This window comes from Sapajus apella, unplaced genomic scaffold (genome assembly GCF_009761245.1).
Source record: "Sapajus apella isolate SASKATOON/1434 unplaced genomic scaffold, GSC_monkey_1.0 scaffold7, whole genome shotgun sequence".
NCBI classification, from domain to species: domain Eukaryota; kingdom Metazoa; phylum Chordata; class Mammalia; order Primates; family Cebidae; genus Sapajus; species Sapajus apella.
In genome coordinates, this window is record NW_022436947.1 from 12,440,702 (window position 1) to 12,456,782 (window position 16,081).

Genomic DNA, 16,081 nt, shown 5'->3' on the forward strand with positions numbered 1-16,081 from the left:
AAATACATATTTCATCCCATTTTTTCTGGGAGAGTTAAAACTTCTGCTATGAGAAGGCAGCTAAATAAAGGTCCTTGAATGTGACAGAATTGACCCTATGTTCCCCCAAAAGAGCTTCAGACTGTTATCTAAATGAAACGATTTTGTAAGAAAAAGAAATGATACAAAGAAATACCACTAAACTCTTGGTCATCTATCTTACTACAAATGGTCATAACATATTCTATTGTGCATCTGTGGTTGGCAAAATAATAGGCCCTGAAGACATCCATATCCTAATCCCCAGAACCTGTGAATAAATTACCTCACATGGCAAAAGGAACTTTGCAGATGGTGTGATTAAGGTTACATCCCTTGAGCTGGGGAAAGTATCTTGGATTATACAGATGGCTCAACCTAGTCTCAGGAGGGAAGAATCTTTCCTGGCTGCAGAGAGACAGTAGTGTGAGAAGTACCTGCCCTGCCCTTGCTGACATGGAAGTTAGAGAAAGGGATCTTACACCAAAGAAAGCAAGTGGCCTCAAGAAGCAGGAAAAGACAAAGAAATATATTGTCCCTGGAATCTCCAGCAAGGAATGCAGCCCTGCTGATGCCTTGGTTTTAACCCAGTGAGACTCATCTGACCAACAGAATGTAAAATAAGAAATTTGTGTTGGTTTTTTGTTTGTTTGTTTGTTTGTTTTGAGACAGAGTCTCACTCTGTCACCCAAGCTGGAGTGCAGTGACACCATCTTGGCTCACTGCAACCTCTGCCTCCCGGGTTCAAGCGATTCTGCCTCAGCCTCCCAAGTAGCTGGGATTACAGGCATGTGCCACCAGACCTGGCTAACTTTTATATTTTTAGTAGAGACAGGGTTTTACCATGTTGGCCAGGCTAGTCTTAAACTCCTGACCTCAGGTGATCCACCTGTCTTGGCCTCCCAAAGTGCTAGGATTACAGGCATGAGTCACTGAGCCTGGCCAAATTTGTGTTGCTTTAAGTTAAGTAATGAGTTTGTGGAAAGTTGTTACAGCAGCAATAGAAAACTAATACAGCATCTTACTCTGATTCTAGCTTTTCTACTAGCTCTGCTTGCAAGCAAGAGAAACCAAGTTGAGCTTCCCTAAGCAAACAAAACAGGCTTTACTGTAAGCAGACAGGGAAGCCACAGCTGGAAAGCAGTTGTGTTGCAGAAAGGTTCTGGAATCATACAGGGAAGGCGCTTCCAGGAGGACCCCTCCTCTTCCTCCTCACCCCACTCCCAATCCTTATTTCTCTTCTTTCTGGCACCCCAATCCTTATTTCTCTTCTTTCCCAGAAAGAAAGAGAAATAAGGATTAGGGGTGGGGTGAGGAGGAACAGTGATTACTTTCTCTGTAATCAGTCCCTGGAGCATAACAGGGCTGGTGCCTCAGACTCCCTTTGCCTTCTCTTTCTTCATGAGACCAGCCCAGGCTGTGACTAGAACCTCATTCCCAGTTCCCAAGACCCAGGGAAAGAACTCTGTTACTGTTTGAGTTAGGTGCCTCTTGTGCATTTAATTGTGTCTTCCCAAAACAGACAGGTAGAAGCCCTAGACCCCTGCACCTCAGATGGGGACCTCATTTGGAGACAGGATCATTGCAGAAGTAATTAGTTAAGATGAGGATACTGAAGGCTGGGCATATGGTGGCTCACACCTGTAATTCCAGCACTTTGGGAGGCCGGGATGGCAGGTCACCTAAGGTCAGGAGTTCAAGACCAACCTGACCAACGTGGTGAAACCCTGTCTCTACTAAAAATACAAAAATTAGCTGGGTATGGTGGCACAGCTTCTATAATCCCAGCTACCAGGCAGGCTGAGGCAGGAGAATCGCTTGAACCAGGGAGGTAGAGGTTGCAGTGAGCCAAGATCGAGCCACTGCACTCCAGCCTGGGCAACAAAGTGAGACTCCGTCTCAAAAAAACAAAACAAAGCAAAAATGATGAGGATACTGGAGTACAGTGAGAAGACAGAAACTGAGACACAGGCACAGAGGGAAGATGGCCATGTGAAGAGGAAGGTCGAGTCTGCATTTACGCTGCCACAAGCCAAGGAATGCCCCAATACCAGAAGCTGAAGAGGACAAGGAAGGACCCTCCCTGGAGGCTTCGGGGCAGCATGGCCCGGTCCACACCTCCATTTCAGACTTCTGGCCTCCAAAACTGTGAAACAATAAATATCTGTTGTTTTAACCGATCTATTTTGTGGCAGTTTGTGATGGGAACTCTAGGAAATGAAAAGAGTGACTGAGCGGATCTATCGGCTGTGCCTAGGGGACCCAGCCTTAAAGGATAAATATGGCTCCTCAAGACTCACTCCTGTGGCTTGAGGGGTGGGCACTAGTTTCCAGAGAAGAAAGAATCATTGCAAGTTGGGCAGATACACTGAAAAGCTGTCTACTCTAGCTTCCTAGCGCTAGGACAATATGATATTCTGGTTTTCTTGTTTTACTTTAAACTCTTAGCTCTCTTATCCTTCTGGAATGCTGTGCAGTGCACAATGTGAGGTAGGAAGCTGTTACTTATTTTCCACATTGTAAGGATTCATTTGTCTAATAACATTTATTAGTGATTATGATTACAGCTTCCTCTCAACACTGCGTTGCTTCTTGTTTATTAGACAGTGAGCACCGATGTTCCAAATTATTTCTGGAATCCCTTTGCTATTTCCATTCATTTGATTGATTTTCCAGGTTCCTGGTACAGTAGTGAGAAGACTCAGGAGGCGTTCTAAGCCGTGGATACCCCTTACTTTATCCCCACCCCTAGGTGCTTTATCTATGACGATCTGAAATATCTAATTACTCTTATTTTTAGGGGTGGGGTGAGAGTGTTTACAAAATAAAACAGAAGAACTCTGCTGGTGCTGGAAGAAACTATGTGGCTCGCTGCTCTTTTTTCTTTATTTTTTTGTGAGAAGTCTCTCTCTGTTGCCCAGGCTAGAGTGCAATGGGACAATCACAGCTCCCTGCAGCCTTGACACCCACCTCCCCACCTCCCACCCCCACCCCCACCCGCCCCCAGGCTCAAGTGATCCTCCCCATCGTAGCTTCTGAAGTAGCTAGGACAGACCCAGGAGGCCAGATATCAAGAGACAGTAGAGGCCAATGTGTCACCACACCTGGCTAATTTTTACTTTTTGTACAGACAGGGTCTCCCTTTGTTGCCCAGGTTGGTCCCAAATTCCTGGGCTCAAGTGATCCTCCTGCCTTGGCCTCCCAAAGTGCCGGGATTACAGGCATGAGCCACTGCACCTGGCCTGTTCTCCTTTTTCAACCTGGTCTCTGGCCCTGTTAACATATCTGGTCTTTAGGAAGAGGATAAGTCAGAAAATAGCAAAGGCTACATATTAAACTTCATAATAAATACGTGCCTGGTGCATAGTAGGCACTCAATAGATGTTAGGTAATTATCAGAACGAAGGCCAGAGAACACCTACCTCAAACTCTTGCCAGTATCCAAGATCAGCTCATTCCCAAATGCCCCGCACCTGAAGACTAGAAAGGGATGGATGAGCTAAATCATGCCACCCCAAAAATGTCCATGTCCTAATCCCTAGAACCGATGCGTATCTTTGCTCACATGGTAAAAGGGACTTTGTAGATATGGTTACACGGACAATCTTCATGGGGGAAGGGCACCTGGGTAATCTAGATGGGCCAATACAATCACCAGGGTCCTGTTGGGGGGCAGTAGGAGAGTCAGAGAAAAAGGGGATGTGATGACAGAAGTTGGAGAAAGAGACCACCCAAAGGTATGCACGTGGCCTCTGGGAGCAGGAAAGATGGATTCTCTCCTAAAGCCCCCGAGGAGGAAAACAGCCCTGTTTCCACCTTGATCTTAGTTCAGTGAGACCCATTTTGGACTTCTTACTTCCAGAATGGTAAGATACATTTGTGTTGCTTTAAACTACTAAATGTGTGGTAATTTTTTTTTTTTTTTGAGAGTCTCAAAAAAAAAAAAAAAAAAAGACAGAGTCTCACTCTGTTGCCCAGGCTTGAGTGCAGCGGCGCAATCTCGGCTCACTGCAACCTCTGCCTCCAGGGTTCAAGCGATTCTCCTGCCTCAGCCTCCCGAGTAGCTGGGATTACAGGCACGTGCCACCACACCTGGCTAATTTTGTATTTTTTAGTAGAGACGGGGTTTCACCATGTTGACTAGAGGCTGGTCTCGAATTCCTAACCTCAGGTGATCCTCCCATCTTGGCCTCCCAAAGTGCTGGGATTATAGGGGTGAGCCATCACACCCAGTCAAATGTGTGGTAATTTATAACAGTAGCAATAAAAAACATTTAGGAAGAAATCAGAGTTTCACTGAACATTCTGCAAAATTTGCTCTTCTGCACACAAGTCCTTGTTTAACCACAGGGTGTGAGGCACACAGAACTTAGTGGCACCTTTCTTGCTGTGTCACCCTGCCAGGTTTTCACCATCCTTCAGGCCTTTCCCTCCACCTCTGTATACTCAGCCTGATTTCTGCTGTCTCCAAGAATCTCCTTTCGTTCAACCATCTTTGCAGCCTGTATTTAATTACCTATTCTAAAGTAGTGGCATCAGAGACATTTGAACCAGAGCAACTCCATCTTAAATAGGGGCAGGGTAAAATAAGGCTGACACCTACTGGGCTGCATTCCCAGGAGGTTAAGGTACTCTAAGTCACAGGATGAGACAGGAGGTTGGCACGAGATACAGCTCATAAAGATCCTGCTGATAAAACAGTTTGCAGTAAAGAAGCCAGCTAAAACCCACTAGAACCAAAATGGGAATGAGAGTGACCTTTGGTCGTCCTCACTGCTACACTCCCACCAGCGCAACGACAGTTTACAAATGCCATGGTAACATTAGGAAGTTACCTCATATGATCTAAAAAGGTGAGGAATGAATAATCCATCCCTTGTTTAGCATGTCATCAAGAAATGACCATAAAAATGGGCAACCAGAGCCCTCGGGCCTGCTGTCTGTGGAGTAGCCATTCTTTATTCCTTTATTTTCTTAATAAATTTGCTTTCACTTTACTCTCTATAAACTTGCCCTGAATATTTCTTTCTTTCTTTCTTTTTTTTTTTTTTTGAGACGGAGTTTCTCTCTTGTTGCCCAGGCTGGAGTGCAATGGCACAATCTCGGCTCACCATAAGCTCTGCCTCCTGGGTTCAATCGATTCTCCTGTCTCAGCCTCCTGAATAGCTAGGATTATAGGCGTGTGCCACCTCACCTGGCTAATTTTGTATTTTTAGTAGAGACAGGGTTTCTACATGTTGATCGGTCAGGCTGGTCTCAAACTCTGGGCCTCAGGTGATCTGCCCACCTCGGTCTCCCAACGTGCTGAGACTACAGGCGTGAGCCACCGCACCCGGCCTTGCCCTGAATTCTTTCTTGTGTGAGATCTAAGAGCCCTCTCTTGGGGTCTGGACTGGGACTCCTGTCTGGTAAGAGTGGTGTTAATCCCTTACGCTTGGGATGAGGGTTACTAGAAATAGGTAGAAATTCAAGGAGCAGGCCGGGCGCTGTGGCTCACGCTTGTAAACCCAGCACTTTGGGAGGCCGAGGCGGGTGGATCACGAGGTCAAAGGATCCAGACCATCCCGGTCAACATGGTGAAACCCCGTCTCTACTAAAAATGCAAAAAATTAGCTGGGCATGGTGGCGTGTGCCTGTAATCCCAGCTACTCAGGAGGCTGAGGCAGGAGAATTGCGTGAACCCAGGACGCGGAGGTTGCGGTGAGCCGAGATCGCGCCACTGCCCTCCAACCTGGCTAACAAGAGCGAAACTGCGTCTCAAAAAAAAAAGAAAGAAATTTAAGGAGCAAACATGAAATATAAAACTTCGGGCATTTTCTTCCCCAGCATTAGGCGGAAGAGAAAGCAAACTAGGGACTGAGAATCATGGACACTGGCAATCTGGAATCTGGCTAGGAACCCCTGAGCTGCACTACACTGAACATATGCTCTGTGCATTATAAAGTCTGGGGCATGGGCAGAAGGCCCCAGCCTTTTAGTCCAGACTCAGGAGGCTAGTCATTGAAAGACAGCAGAGGCCACGGTAAAAGTGTAGTTCGGATTCTTAAAAATCCGGATTTGAATCCTCACTCTGAGGGCCACGGTTCCTGGTCTCTTACTTCCTCCAAGAGGCCCCAAACGGACCCCGCTGCAGGGTGAGCCGCTGAACCCAGAGGGCGCATCATTCCGGCCCCTAACCCAAGACATCGACTTCTGGGTCCATGTCACTTAAAGTTTATAAAGCGCACGTCTCTGGCACTAAGCAAGAAAGGCAAGCTGGCAAGAAAGCGTGCTTTTAAACTCTCTTCTCCCAGAATAAAAGGCCCTTACTTTTTATTCTAGATGATTTTATTTTTTCTTTCCGTCTGTTACTAGTTGGAAGCTAAACACTGGCCGGGGCCCCAGGCGGCTGCTGGAAAGGCGCCCTCTCAGGAGCAGAAGGCTCGCTTAGGAGACACTGGGGGCAGGGAGGGAACTCACGGCTCTTTGTCCCCCCAGCGGTTCTGCGAGGCTTTCCCCGCGCCAGGCCGAGCCCCTGCTTTGAGCGCCCCAGAGCGAGGTGCGGCGAGGAGACTCCAGGAACACTCGCTTGGCAAGCGGCTCGCACAGCTCCCAGCTCCTCCCGGATAGGCGAAGCAGGCTTGGGCCGTGCCGCCGCGGGGGCGGGGACCACCCACGGAGCCCAGCGCCCCGCCCCGGACGCGCCCGCCCTGCCTGCCTCGCGGGCTCCTCCGGGCGCCAGGCGGCCTCGTGCACCGCGCCGAGCGTCCTCGGAGTCCTCCCTACAGCAGGCTGGGGGAGAAGGGCATGGAGGGCCCGGGGCGGAGGAACAGAGGGCCTTCCTCATCCTCCTCCCGGCCCCAGCGGAGTGCTCGTTTCCCTCCTCCCCATTCCCCTCTTGTTTTGGGTGGCAAATTAATTTTAACCATTTTAATTCGAAAAAAACACATCAGGTTTTGGAATAAAATGATGCTGTTCCTAGATTGGAACTGGGACTCTTTCGACCTAATTTAGAGCAGAGGGCGAGGCTGTGGGAGGTGGCAGTGCGTCGCTGAAGGAGACGCGCGTGTGGCAGGCAGCAAGGCGGAGGTGTGGCGTTTAGGAGAGTCTCCAGTGCCCTCCTGGAGGCAGGGCCCTTCTACCCCTCCCCTTCCAGTTGCCAGAATGGAAAATTCAAGGAGTCCAGTGTAGCCCAGGTCAACACGCTTTTATTGCCACTTCAGGCTCCCCGCCCCGCGTCCCAGCAAGATTCCTGCCCCTTACCCTGTAGGAATACTGAGCTCCGGTGCAGGGGAATGGGGTGGGAGTGTTACCACTTCACTGCACCCTGCCAAGTTAAAGAAAACCCCGCTTGCTGGAGACGGAGGGCCAGACAGGGAGGAACTCAAGGGCACGCAAGGCTCAGTCCCACTTCTGACTGCAGAGTACAGGGACCAGGGTTCCACACTTTTTTTCGAAGGGGGTTGGGTCAGGAAGAATTTGGCTGCTGTAGTACTCCGTGCCCTTGCTGCCACGTTTCCATGGAAATGAAGGCGGGGCAGGATGTAGCTCACTCTGACTACCTGGGAGGATGGCAGGGCAGGCATTTGGTAAACATATCCCCCTCCACGCCTACCTGGCACTTAGGGCTGTCCCCAGTCGACCCCCAGGCAGGCTCCCCACTGCCTGCTCCGCTCCCTTCCCTTCTGGAGCTGGTATCATGCCAGGTGGATTCCAGGCAGGGCTGCTAGTGCCACTCTCCACAGCCAGGTCTCACTGGCACGTTAAGATCTAAGTCTGTCCACCAAGCTCAGGAGCAGTGCTGATGGTGTTGCCTGGTGAAAAGGCAGCAGCAGGACACCCAACTCTCTGTGCAACTGCTGTTTCCGAAACAAAACTGAAAACAAACCCAAACACTTAAGGGTATAACTCTCGCACAGTGCTGAGGGAGAGGACGGGGGAGAGGAGGCGCATCCTCCTGAGACCGGAGCCACCTGTGCACCCTGCCTTCTGCCCATCTGGAGTTTCCATCTTCCCACTGGGCTGTCACTGGGGGGCTGGAATCCAAGTCTCCATTTGGGGCTGTTCTAAGCACCCGCTGCTGTTGGTTGCCGAAGCTTGCCGGTTGCCATGGTGAGGAGGTGCAGGATGGGTTGTCAGTACCATGGGTCAGCTCGGTGCTGCTGGTTATAGAGCTGTAGCTTGATCTGATCTTTGATCTGATTCACTAGGATCTGGGACAGCAGAATTCCCACCAGCTGGGAGAGGCAAGAAGGAATTGGGCCCTCAGCAATGAGTGATGGCCTTGTTTTCCCTGGCTTAATCTTCCCAGTGCGGTCGGCACTATCCCTTTCCCTACCCCTCAGCCATGTCAGTGCCTGACACCCTCGCTGATTCCCAGGTGCCTTCCCCAAAACAAAGGAGTCTTTACAGAGTGTGTGAGACCCACAAGTCTCACAGGGTAAGTTACCTGGGGGATGGCCAGGCCTAGAGCCACACCACCAAGTAAGAAAAGGTTGCTGTGTATCCAGTTGACCAACTTGTCAATACAGCCATTGGTGTAGATGACTTTGCTAGCTTCCACGTAGTCAAAGGCCTGCATACCTTGGCCACACATAGTGTTGATCACTGCCTGGGGAAAGAGTTGAAAAGCCAATTAGGACTCCCATTCCCATTACTTTTTGTTTGGGGCCTTAGCTGATGGGCTTCCCACCCTTTCTAAACTCCTAAATGGTCAGAGAATATATGTGGAGGATGCTGAGTTGGAAGTTGCTAAATGCAGACTTCCCTTCCTCTGAAAGGTCAGGGTCCAGGTCTCTTTGCTCTGGGTGGCAGAATAATCTGTACAACAAACCCCTAAGACACAAGTTTACCTATGTAACAAACCTGCACAGGTACTGAATCTGACCTTAAAAGTTAAACCTGTCCCTTCTGAATTCCATGTGGGCTACAGAAGTGTGAGGTTAACAGAAGCATCAAATTGGAGTGAAGAAAGACACCTGACAGCTGTCCCACACAACTGATCAGTTAAGCTGCAGGATGGGGATTCCCAGCAGCAGCTGCTCCCATCGGAAAGCGACTCAGCTGGCTGCCCAGGAAGAAATGAGGCGGGATGCTGGCTCACCTGGTCAGGGGTAGGCAAGCAACAGGAATAAGGCACAGAGCAGCGCTCTCGGCTGGGGTTGTCTTCCGAGCAGTTGAAATACATGTTCTGGGACCAGTCCTTGTAGGAAATCCCTCCACAGCAGCTAAACTGTAACAAAATCCACCAGAGGTTAAGACTCACCCACCCCTCACACTGAGGTGACCAGGGAAATTCTCAGAGCCACCAAAAGTCTACGGCATGCTTCCACTGGGAACTTTGTTTAAACACAGCCTTAAACTTTGAGCTCCAGCTTCCCAGTTGCCTTCACCTGAAGATATTCTCACTTCTTAATTTCTATTGCTTTGTATATCTTGTTATAAATTACCGCTATGCTTGTCGGTATTACAGTTGTACATATATTTTGTTTTATATATTCGGCTATGATCTTCTTGAGAGAAGTTTCTGGCTTTATAGGCAAATGGAAGTGTTCAAAAGTACGGGCTGAAATAATTAAAGGATCAGTGCTGAAAAACTTCCCTGAAAGATAGAGAAAACACAGGAGAGGAATCTTCAATATTGTGAGTCCATCATTACTCCATGAGAGCAAACTGGATCTCAAAGTCAAGTGTCTATCACACCAGAGGAAGGGGAACTCAGGATTTGTCTCAAAAGCACTTTTACTTAAAACTTAACTTTTTTATTTTTAATATTTATGTATTTATTTTGTCACCAGGCTGCACTGCAGGGCAGTGGTGTAATCTTGGCTCACTGCAATCTCAGCCAATTGAGGTAGGGTTCAAGCAATTCCCCTGCTCAGCCAGCCTCCTGAGTAGCTGGGACTACAGGTGTGCACCACCACAACCAGCTAATTTTGTGTGTTTTAGTAAAGACGGGGTTTTACCATGTTGGCCAGGCTGACCTCGTGATCCGCCTGCCTCAGCCTCCCAAAGTGCCGGGATTACAGGCATGAGCCACTGCACCTGGCCATATTTTTTACTTATTTTTTTTTGAGACAGAGTCTCTGTCATCCAAGCTGAAGTGCAATGGCACAATCTTGGCTCACTGGAACCTCCACTTCCCATATTCAAGCTGTTCTCGTAACTCAGCCTCCTAAGTAGCTGGGACAACAGGCGTGTACCACCAAACCTGGCTACTTTTTGTATTTTTAGTTGAGATGGGGTTTCACCATGTTGGCCAGGCTAGTCTCAGACTCCTGACCTCAAATGATCTGCCTGCCTTGGACTCCCAAAGTGCTGGGATTACAGGCATAAGCCATTATGCCTGGCCTAAATGTTAACTTTTGATTCATAACAGCCTTGTTCACAATAGCCAAACAGTGGAAGCAACCCTTGTCTCCACTGGTGAATGAATGGATAAACAAAATGTGGCATATACATACAATGGAATATTATTCAGTCTTAAAAAGGAAATTGTGGCACATGCTACAACAGAGATGAAACTTGAAGACATGCTAAGTGAAATAAGCCACTCAAAAAATGATTAATACTGTAAATCCACTCACTTGAGGTACCTAAAGTTGTCAAATTCAGACAAAAAGTAGAATAGTGGTTGCTTAGGAAGAGGAAAATGGGGCATTAGTGTTTAATGGATACAGAGTTACAAGAGAGGAAAATGAGGAGTTAGTGTTTGATGGATACAGAGTATCGGCTGGGGAAGATGAGCTCTGGAGATGGTGATGGCTGCACAACAATTGAAGATACTTCATGCCACGGATCTGTATGCTTAAAATGGTAAATTTTACACTGTGTAAATTTTATCACAATTTTTAAAATGTAACTTTCTTTTTTTTTAGACTAGTCAAGTGCAGCAGTGAGAAGGGGAAGGAATAGAACAAGGAGTTAGATCTGTAGTTGACTGTGAACAATCAAGTCAAATAACTCACTACTTTCAGACCAGCCTAAAATGTCACTTTTGAGGAGGTCATATTTAAGAATCTGCTCAGTTCCTCATCCCCCTCTAGGTAACCACATATAATACAGTAGCTTTCTATATATACTGTTCTGTGTCTTTAAAAGTATGTTTAAAGCATTCTGCTAGGTATGCCTTTTTGCCAAACCCCTTCACAGAAGCCATTAGCTGGCAGGGAACCAAGAGCCCCACAGGTATAGAGGGTGAGGCGTCTCTTGGGATGACGTTCACTTTTATCCACAGTCCCCCAGACCACTGGCTGACCCATACCTTTTTCTGGCCAAAATCAATGAGGTTCTGCAGATCCAGGTCATCCCGGTAGTGCACAATGGCATTGTTGATGATCTCACTCACTTTCCCTCGAGCCTGCCGGAGACATGGGCAAGGAATCAGAACACAGGACTAATCCCTAACTTGCTCCTTCCTGCAAAAATAACAATAGACTGGGATCATCCTTCTTCTTCTTCTTTTTTTTTTTTTGAGAGATGGAATTTTGCTCTTGTTGTCCAGGCTGGAGTGAAATGGTGCGATCTCGGCTCACCACAACCTCCGCCTCCTGGGTTCAAGCGATTCTTCCTCAGCCTCCCAAGTAGCTGGTATTACAGGTATGCACCACCATGCCCTGCTAATTTTTTATTTTTAGTAGAGACAGGGTTTCTCCATGTTGGTCAGGCTGGTCTCGAACTCTGGACCTCAGGTGATCCACCCGCCTTGGCCTCCCAAAGTGCTGGGATTATAGGCGTGAGCCATCGCACCTGGCCAGGGATCATCCTTCTTAACTGAATTTGTCTTGAAGTTAGCATAGAGTCCCAATGGTGGAAAACAGCCAGTTCCGTTCTAAAGCCTATCCATCCCAGGGCCCTCAGGTACCAGTGGGCAGCAGAAATGCTGGACCTGCTGTTGAAGCTTTTCAGAGACACATCAAGATATTCCAATGTGTATCTACCTCTGGATGCTATTATCACAAAATACTTGTTGACTGATGAAAACAAACTAATTTTTAATTTTTTAGCAGAAAGTAGCTTACTGAGCTGAGGCACTGCCCTCTAGTGGACATGAGATAATTACATCTCTTTAGATTCAAAACATCTATTTAATACATCATTTCAGGATCTTACTAAGTAAGCCAGGAGGACTAGGAAATTTGGAATTAACTCAGTGGCTCTCAATTTCATAATTTTCTTTTCTTTTTCTTTTTTGAGACACACAGTTTCACTCTGTCACCCAGGCTGGAGTGTACTGATGCGATCTCAGCTCACTGCAAACTCTTCTCCTGGGTTCAAGCCATTCTTGTGCCTCAGCCTCCCGACACCCAGCTAATTTTTTTGGTGTTTTTTAGTAGAGACAGGATTTCACCATGTCGGCCATGTTGGACTTCAACTCCTGACCTCAAGTGATCCGCCCGCCTTGGCCTTCCAAAATGCTGGGATTACAGGCGTGAGCCACTGCGCCCGGCCTGATTTCATAATTTTCTACTACGTTCCCTTCCTTCCTGCTCCACTACTTTTCTTAAATTTTCCTTCCATAGTCCTGTACTCTGCCCTTAGCAATCACCTGCCTTTTGGGAAAGGTATTCTGGTTCTTAATTAAAAGGATTGTCACTGAATGGCAGACCACTTCCATATATGGCAAGCATTATTCACAATCTTGTCTTAAGCCAAGCATGGTGGCACATGACTGTAATTTCAGATACTTAGGAGATGGAGGCAGGAGGATCACTGGAGCCCAGGAGTTCAAGGCCAGCCTGAGCAACCTAGTGAAACTCCCATCTCTTAAAAACAAAAACACCAACCAAAAACACAAAAGCAAAGACAAAACAAAACCCAAAACAAAATCTTGTTTTCTTTCCTCCTTCCTTCTTCTGTTAATCTCAATAAACAATTTTTTTTTTTTTTTTTTTTTGAGATGGAGTTTCACTCTTGTTAGCCAGGCTGGAGTGCAATGGCACGATCTCGGCTCACTGCAACCTCTGCCTCCTGGGTTCAGGCAATTCTCCTGCCTCAACCTCCTGAGTAGCTGGGATTACAGGCACGTGCCACCATGCCCAGCTAATGTTTTGTATTTTTAGTAGAGACGGGGTTTCACCATGTTGACCAGGATGGTCTCGATCTCTTGACCTCGTGATCCACCCACCTCGGCCTCCCAAAGTGCTGGGATTACAGGCTTGAGCCACCGCGTCTGGCAATAAACAATTTTTAAAAGAAATAAGAGGTTCTTCATATTATCAGTGGTCCATTTGATTACTGAGTTTGATGCTGTCATTTGCCTTTAGAGTTTCTAAATTATTTTTTGTGTTTGTATAATTTACTTCCCTGTTAGCTTCTCAGACTGTCAGAGGAAGGCACCTTATGATTTTGAAATTCTCTTCAAATATGATGCGCTTACAGGCCGTTCATTCATCCCTAATGAACCTTTTCACAGCTGATGTTTCTCAGGGGAAGGAGAGCTGTGGTTAATTAACCAGGTTAAACATGGGCAGGAACTTTCCTTCCTCCCTCTGGGCCACACCTGAAGAGGCCTCCCAGCGCCTAGTGTTACCTTGTCTGAGAAGACGAAGCCCAGGATCCCAGCGGCCAGCTGCAGCAGGAACACGGCGGTGAGGCAGAGGGAGAACTGTGGAGCAGCAGGAAGAGGAGGCGTCTGGGACCAGTCAGGGCAGCAGCACCCCCCGCCCAGGGCCATAGGGATGCTGGGAGCTGTCGGGCAATTCTCCCAGATGCCCCACGCATGAGAAAGACAGCTGCCTCTAGGACACTGTTCTGGGGGTGGCCACCATGTGCTGGGTCACCTGGGCTGAGCTCTGCACTAAGGAGTGAACAGCACAGGCCTGGGGGTGAATGGGACGAGGAAACCAAAGGGCCGTAAGAATGGCACCAGGAGGCTAAGAGGCATGATGGGGAGGGGCCGGGGTTTTTCCAGAGGGGCCTTGACCACTCACCGTCTGCAGGAGGCAGATGTTCTCACGGAGGGACCCAATGCAGCCACAGAAGGTGAGCAGGAACATGAGGACACCCACCACGATCAGCAGGATGGCAGGGTCTACCGCCAGGCAGGCTAGGGCTGCTTCTGGGGAAGGAGATGGCTCTCAGACTGAGCCTGGTGCCCACTGAGGAACCCACGGATGGGATGGGAGGGTGCCCCCAAACTGTCCTGCTTCCCCTGGTGGGGGAATCTCCAGTATTGTCCGATGAAGGCTAAGAGGAGGCAGTACCCGTGTCCCATGGGGAGAACCAAAAAGGCCCAGAAGGGTTGTGGCATTTAATTTGAGATACTAAAGAAATAAAAACCTTTATTCCTGGGCTTAAGAGAGGAGAGGCTTTTACTCCAGAACAGAAACACAATGGCATGAGGCTCACCAGCTTTACAGATTCTGTTTCCTGGAAACGTGTGTGGTGAAAGAGGAACAGTGATTGGGTTTCTCCAGGACAGAGCTAGGGAGGGCCTAAAGCCCTTGATGACTCTCTGCTTCCAGGGGCTTACCTTCTTTCTTAGACACTTCCTAAGCCTCAAATATAGATATATCCTGGAAGACTCAGAGGGGCTCAGGGAAATCCAGGGGAACTGGCATGGGAGGGGGTCTGACACCTAAGTAGACTATGAAGATCTGGCTCCAGGGAGGCTGCCTTCTTTAGCCCCATAGCTTATGTGTGAGGGCCAGGCTGAAGGAGGCAGATGGGGAATGGGCATGGCACAAGGTGGGAGCAGGGAGGGAGAGCTCCAGCTTACCTGCATGCTTCATCAGCCGAGCGTAGACACCCACTGCCACCATCACCATGGAAATCACCTGTGGAGATGGGGAAAGAGCTACCTGAGACTCTGGAAACCAGAGAAACCAGAGATTCTGGAAACACAATTATGTTGTGAGGCAGATATTATGCCCATTTTATGGATGAAGAAATTAAAGCAATCCAAGGTTAATATTGAACAATAATTAAGAATACGGGCTTCGTGGCCAGGTACAGTGGCTCATGCCTGTAATCCCAGCACTTTGGGAGGCTGAAGCTGGCAGATCACGAGGTCAGGAGATCGAGACCATCCTGGCCAACATGGTGAAACCCCGTCTCTACTAAAAATACAAAAATTAACTGGGTGTGGTGCCATGCGCCTATCTATAATCTCAGCTACTTGGGAGGCTGAGGCAGGAGAATCGCTTGAATCTGGGAGGCGGAGGTTGCAGTGAGCCGAGATCGCACCACTGCACTCCAGCCTGGTGACAGAGTGAGACTCCACCTCAAAAAAAAAAAAAAAAAAAAGAATATGGGCTTTAGTCTGGGCATTTTGGGAGGCCAAGGCAGGAGGATCAACTTGAGGCCAGGAGTTTGGGACCAGCTCGGAAAACAGAGCAACAAACCCAAAAAACAAAACAAAACAATTAGCTGGGTGCAGTGGTGTGCACCTGTAGTCCTAGCTATTCAGGAGGCTAAGGCAGGAGGATGGTTTGAGCACAGGAGAGCGAGGCTGCAGTGAGCTGTGACTGTGCCATGGCACTCCAGCCTGGGCAACAGAGTGAGAACTTGCCTCTAAAAAATTAAAGTGGGCTGGGCGCAGTGGTTCACGCTTGTAATCCTAGCACTTTGGGAGGCCGAGGCAGGTGGATCACCCGAGGTCAGGAGTTCAAGACCAGCCTGACCAACATGGAGAGACCCCTTCTCTACTAAATATACAAAATTAGCCGGGTGTCATGGCACATGCCTGTAATCCCAGCTACTCGGGAGGCTGAGGCAGGAGAATCGCTTGAACCTGGGAGGTGAGGGTTGTGGTGAGCCGAGATTGTGCCATTGGACTCCAGCCTGGGCAACAAGAGCAAAACTCTGTCTCAGAAAAAAAAATTAAAGTAAAAATTAAAAAGAACACAGGCTTTAGAGCAAGTCAAACTTGGGCACACATAGGGCAAATTTCTGAGCCTCACTTTCTGTATCTGAAGATGGGAAGTATAAGAACAAACAACTGATAAGATTACTGAGAAGCAAATAATGCGTGGAAAACATGTAACACAATGCCTGCCAATAAATGTTATCTATCATTATTAATAGTTAACTTGCCCAGGGTCACATAGAAATGGAAAAGTTTTGAATTTGAATCTATTTGCAT

The 16,081-nt window shown here is 48.1% G+C and overlaps 1 protein-coding gene across 2 annotated transcripts in view; it reads right to left on the reverse strand.

Annotated features, from left to right (window-relative positions):
- Window positions 1-7,185: 7,185 nt before the first annotated feature.
- TSPAN33 (tetraspanin 33) overlaps window positions 7,186-16,081 on the reverse strand; it is a 25,596-nt gene continuing 16,700 nt past the window's right edge. The window contains exons 2-8 of one of the 2 annotated variants that reach the window (XM_032276015.1): window positions 14,717-14,774; window positions 13,929-14,056; window positions 13,529-13,603; window positions 11,261-11,356; window positions 9,101-9,229; window positions 8,447-8,608; window positions 7,186-8,234 (exon numbers count right to left, since the gene is read on the reverse strand). In XM_032276015.1, the coding sequence (XP_032131906.1) occupies window positions 8,133-8,234; window positions 8,447-8,608; window positions 9,101-9,229; window positions 11,261-11,356; window positions 13,529-13,603; window positions 13,929-14,056; window positions 14,717-14,774 (750 nt within the window). In that variant the 3' untranslated portion in view covers window positions 7,186-8,132. The remainder of the gene's footprint in view (window positions 8,235-8,446; window positions 8,609-9,100; window positions 9,230-11,260; window positions 11,357-13,528; window positions 13,604-13,928; window positions 14,057-14,716; window positions 14,775-16,081) is intronic. The other variant, XM_032276016.1, reaches the window with a different exon arrangement.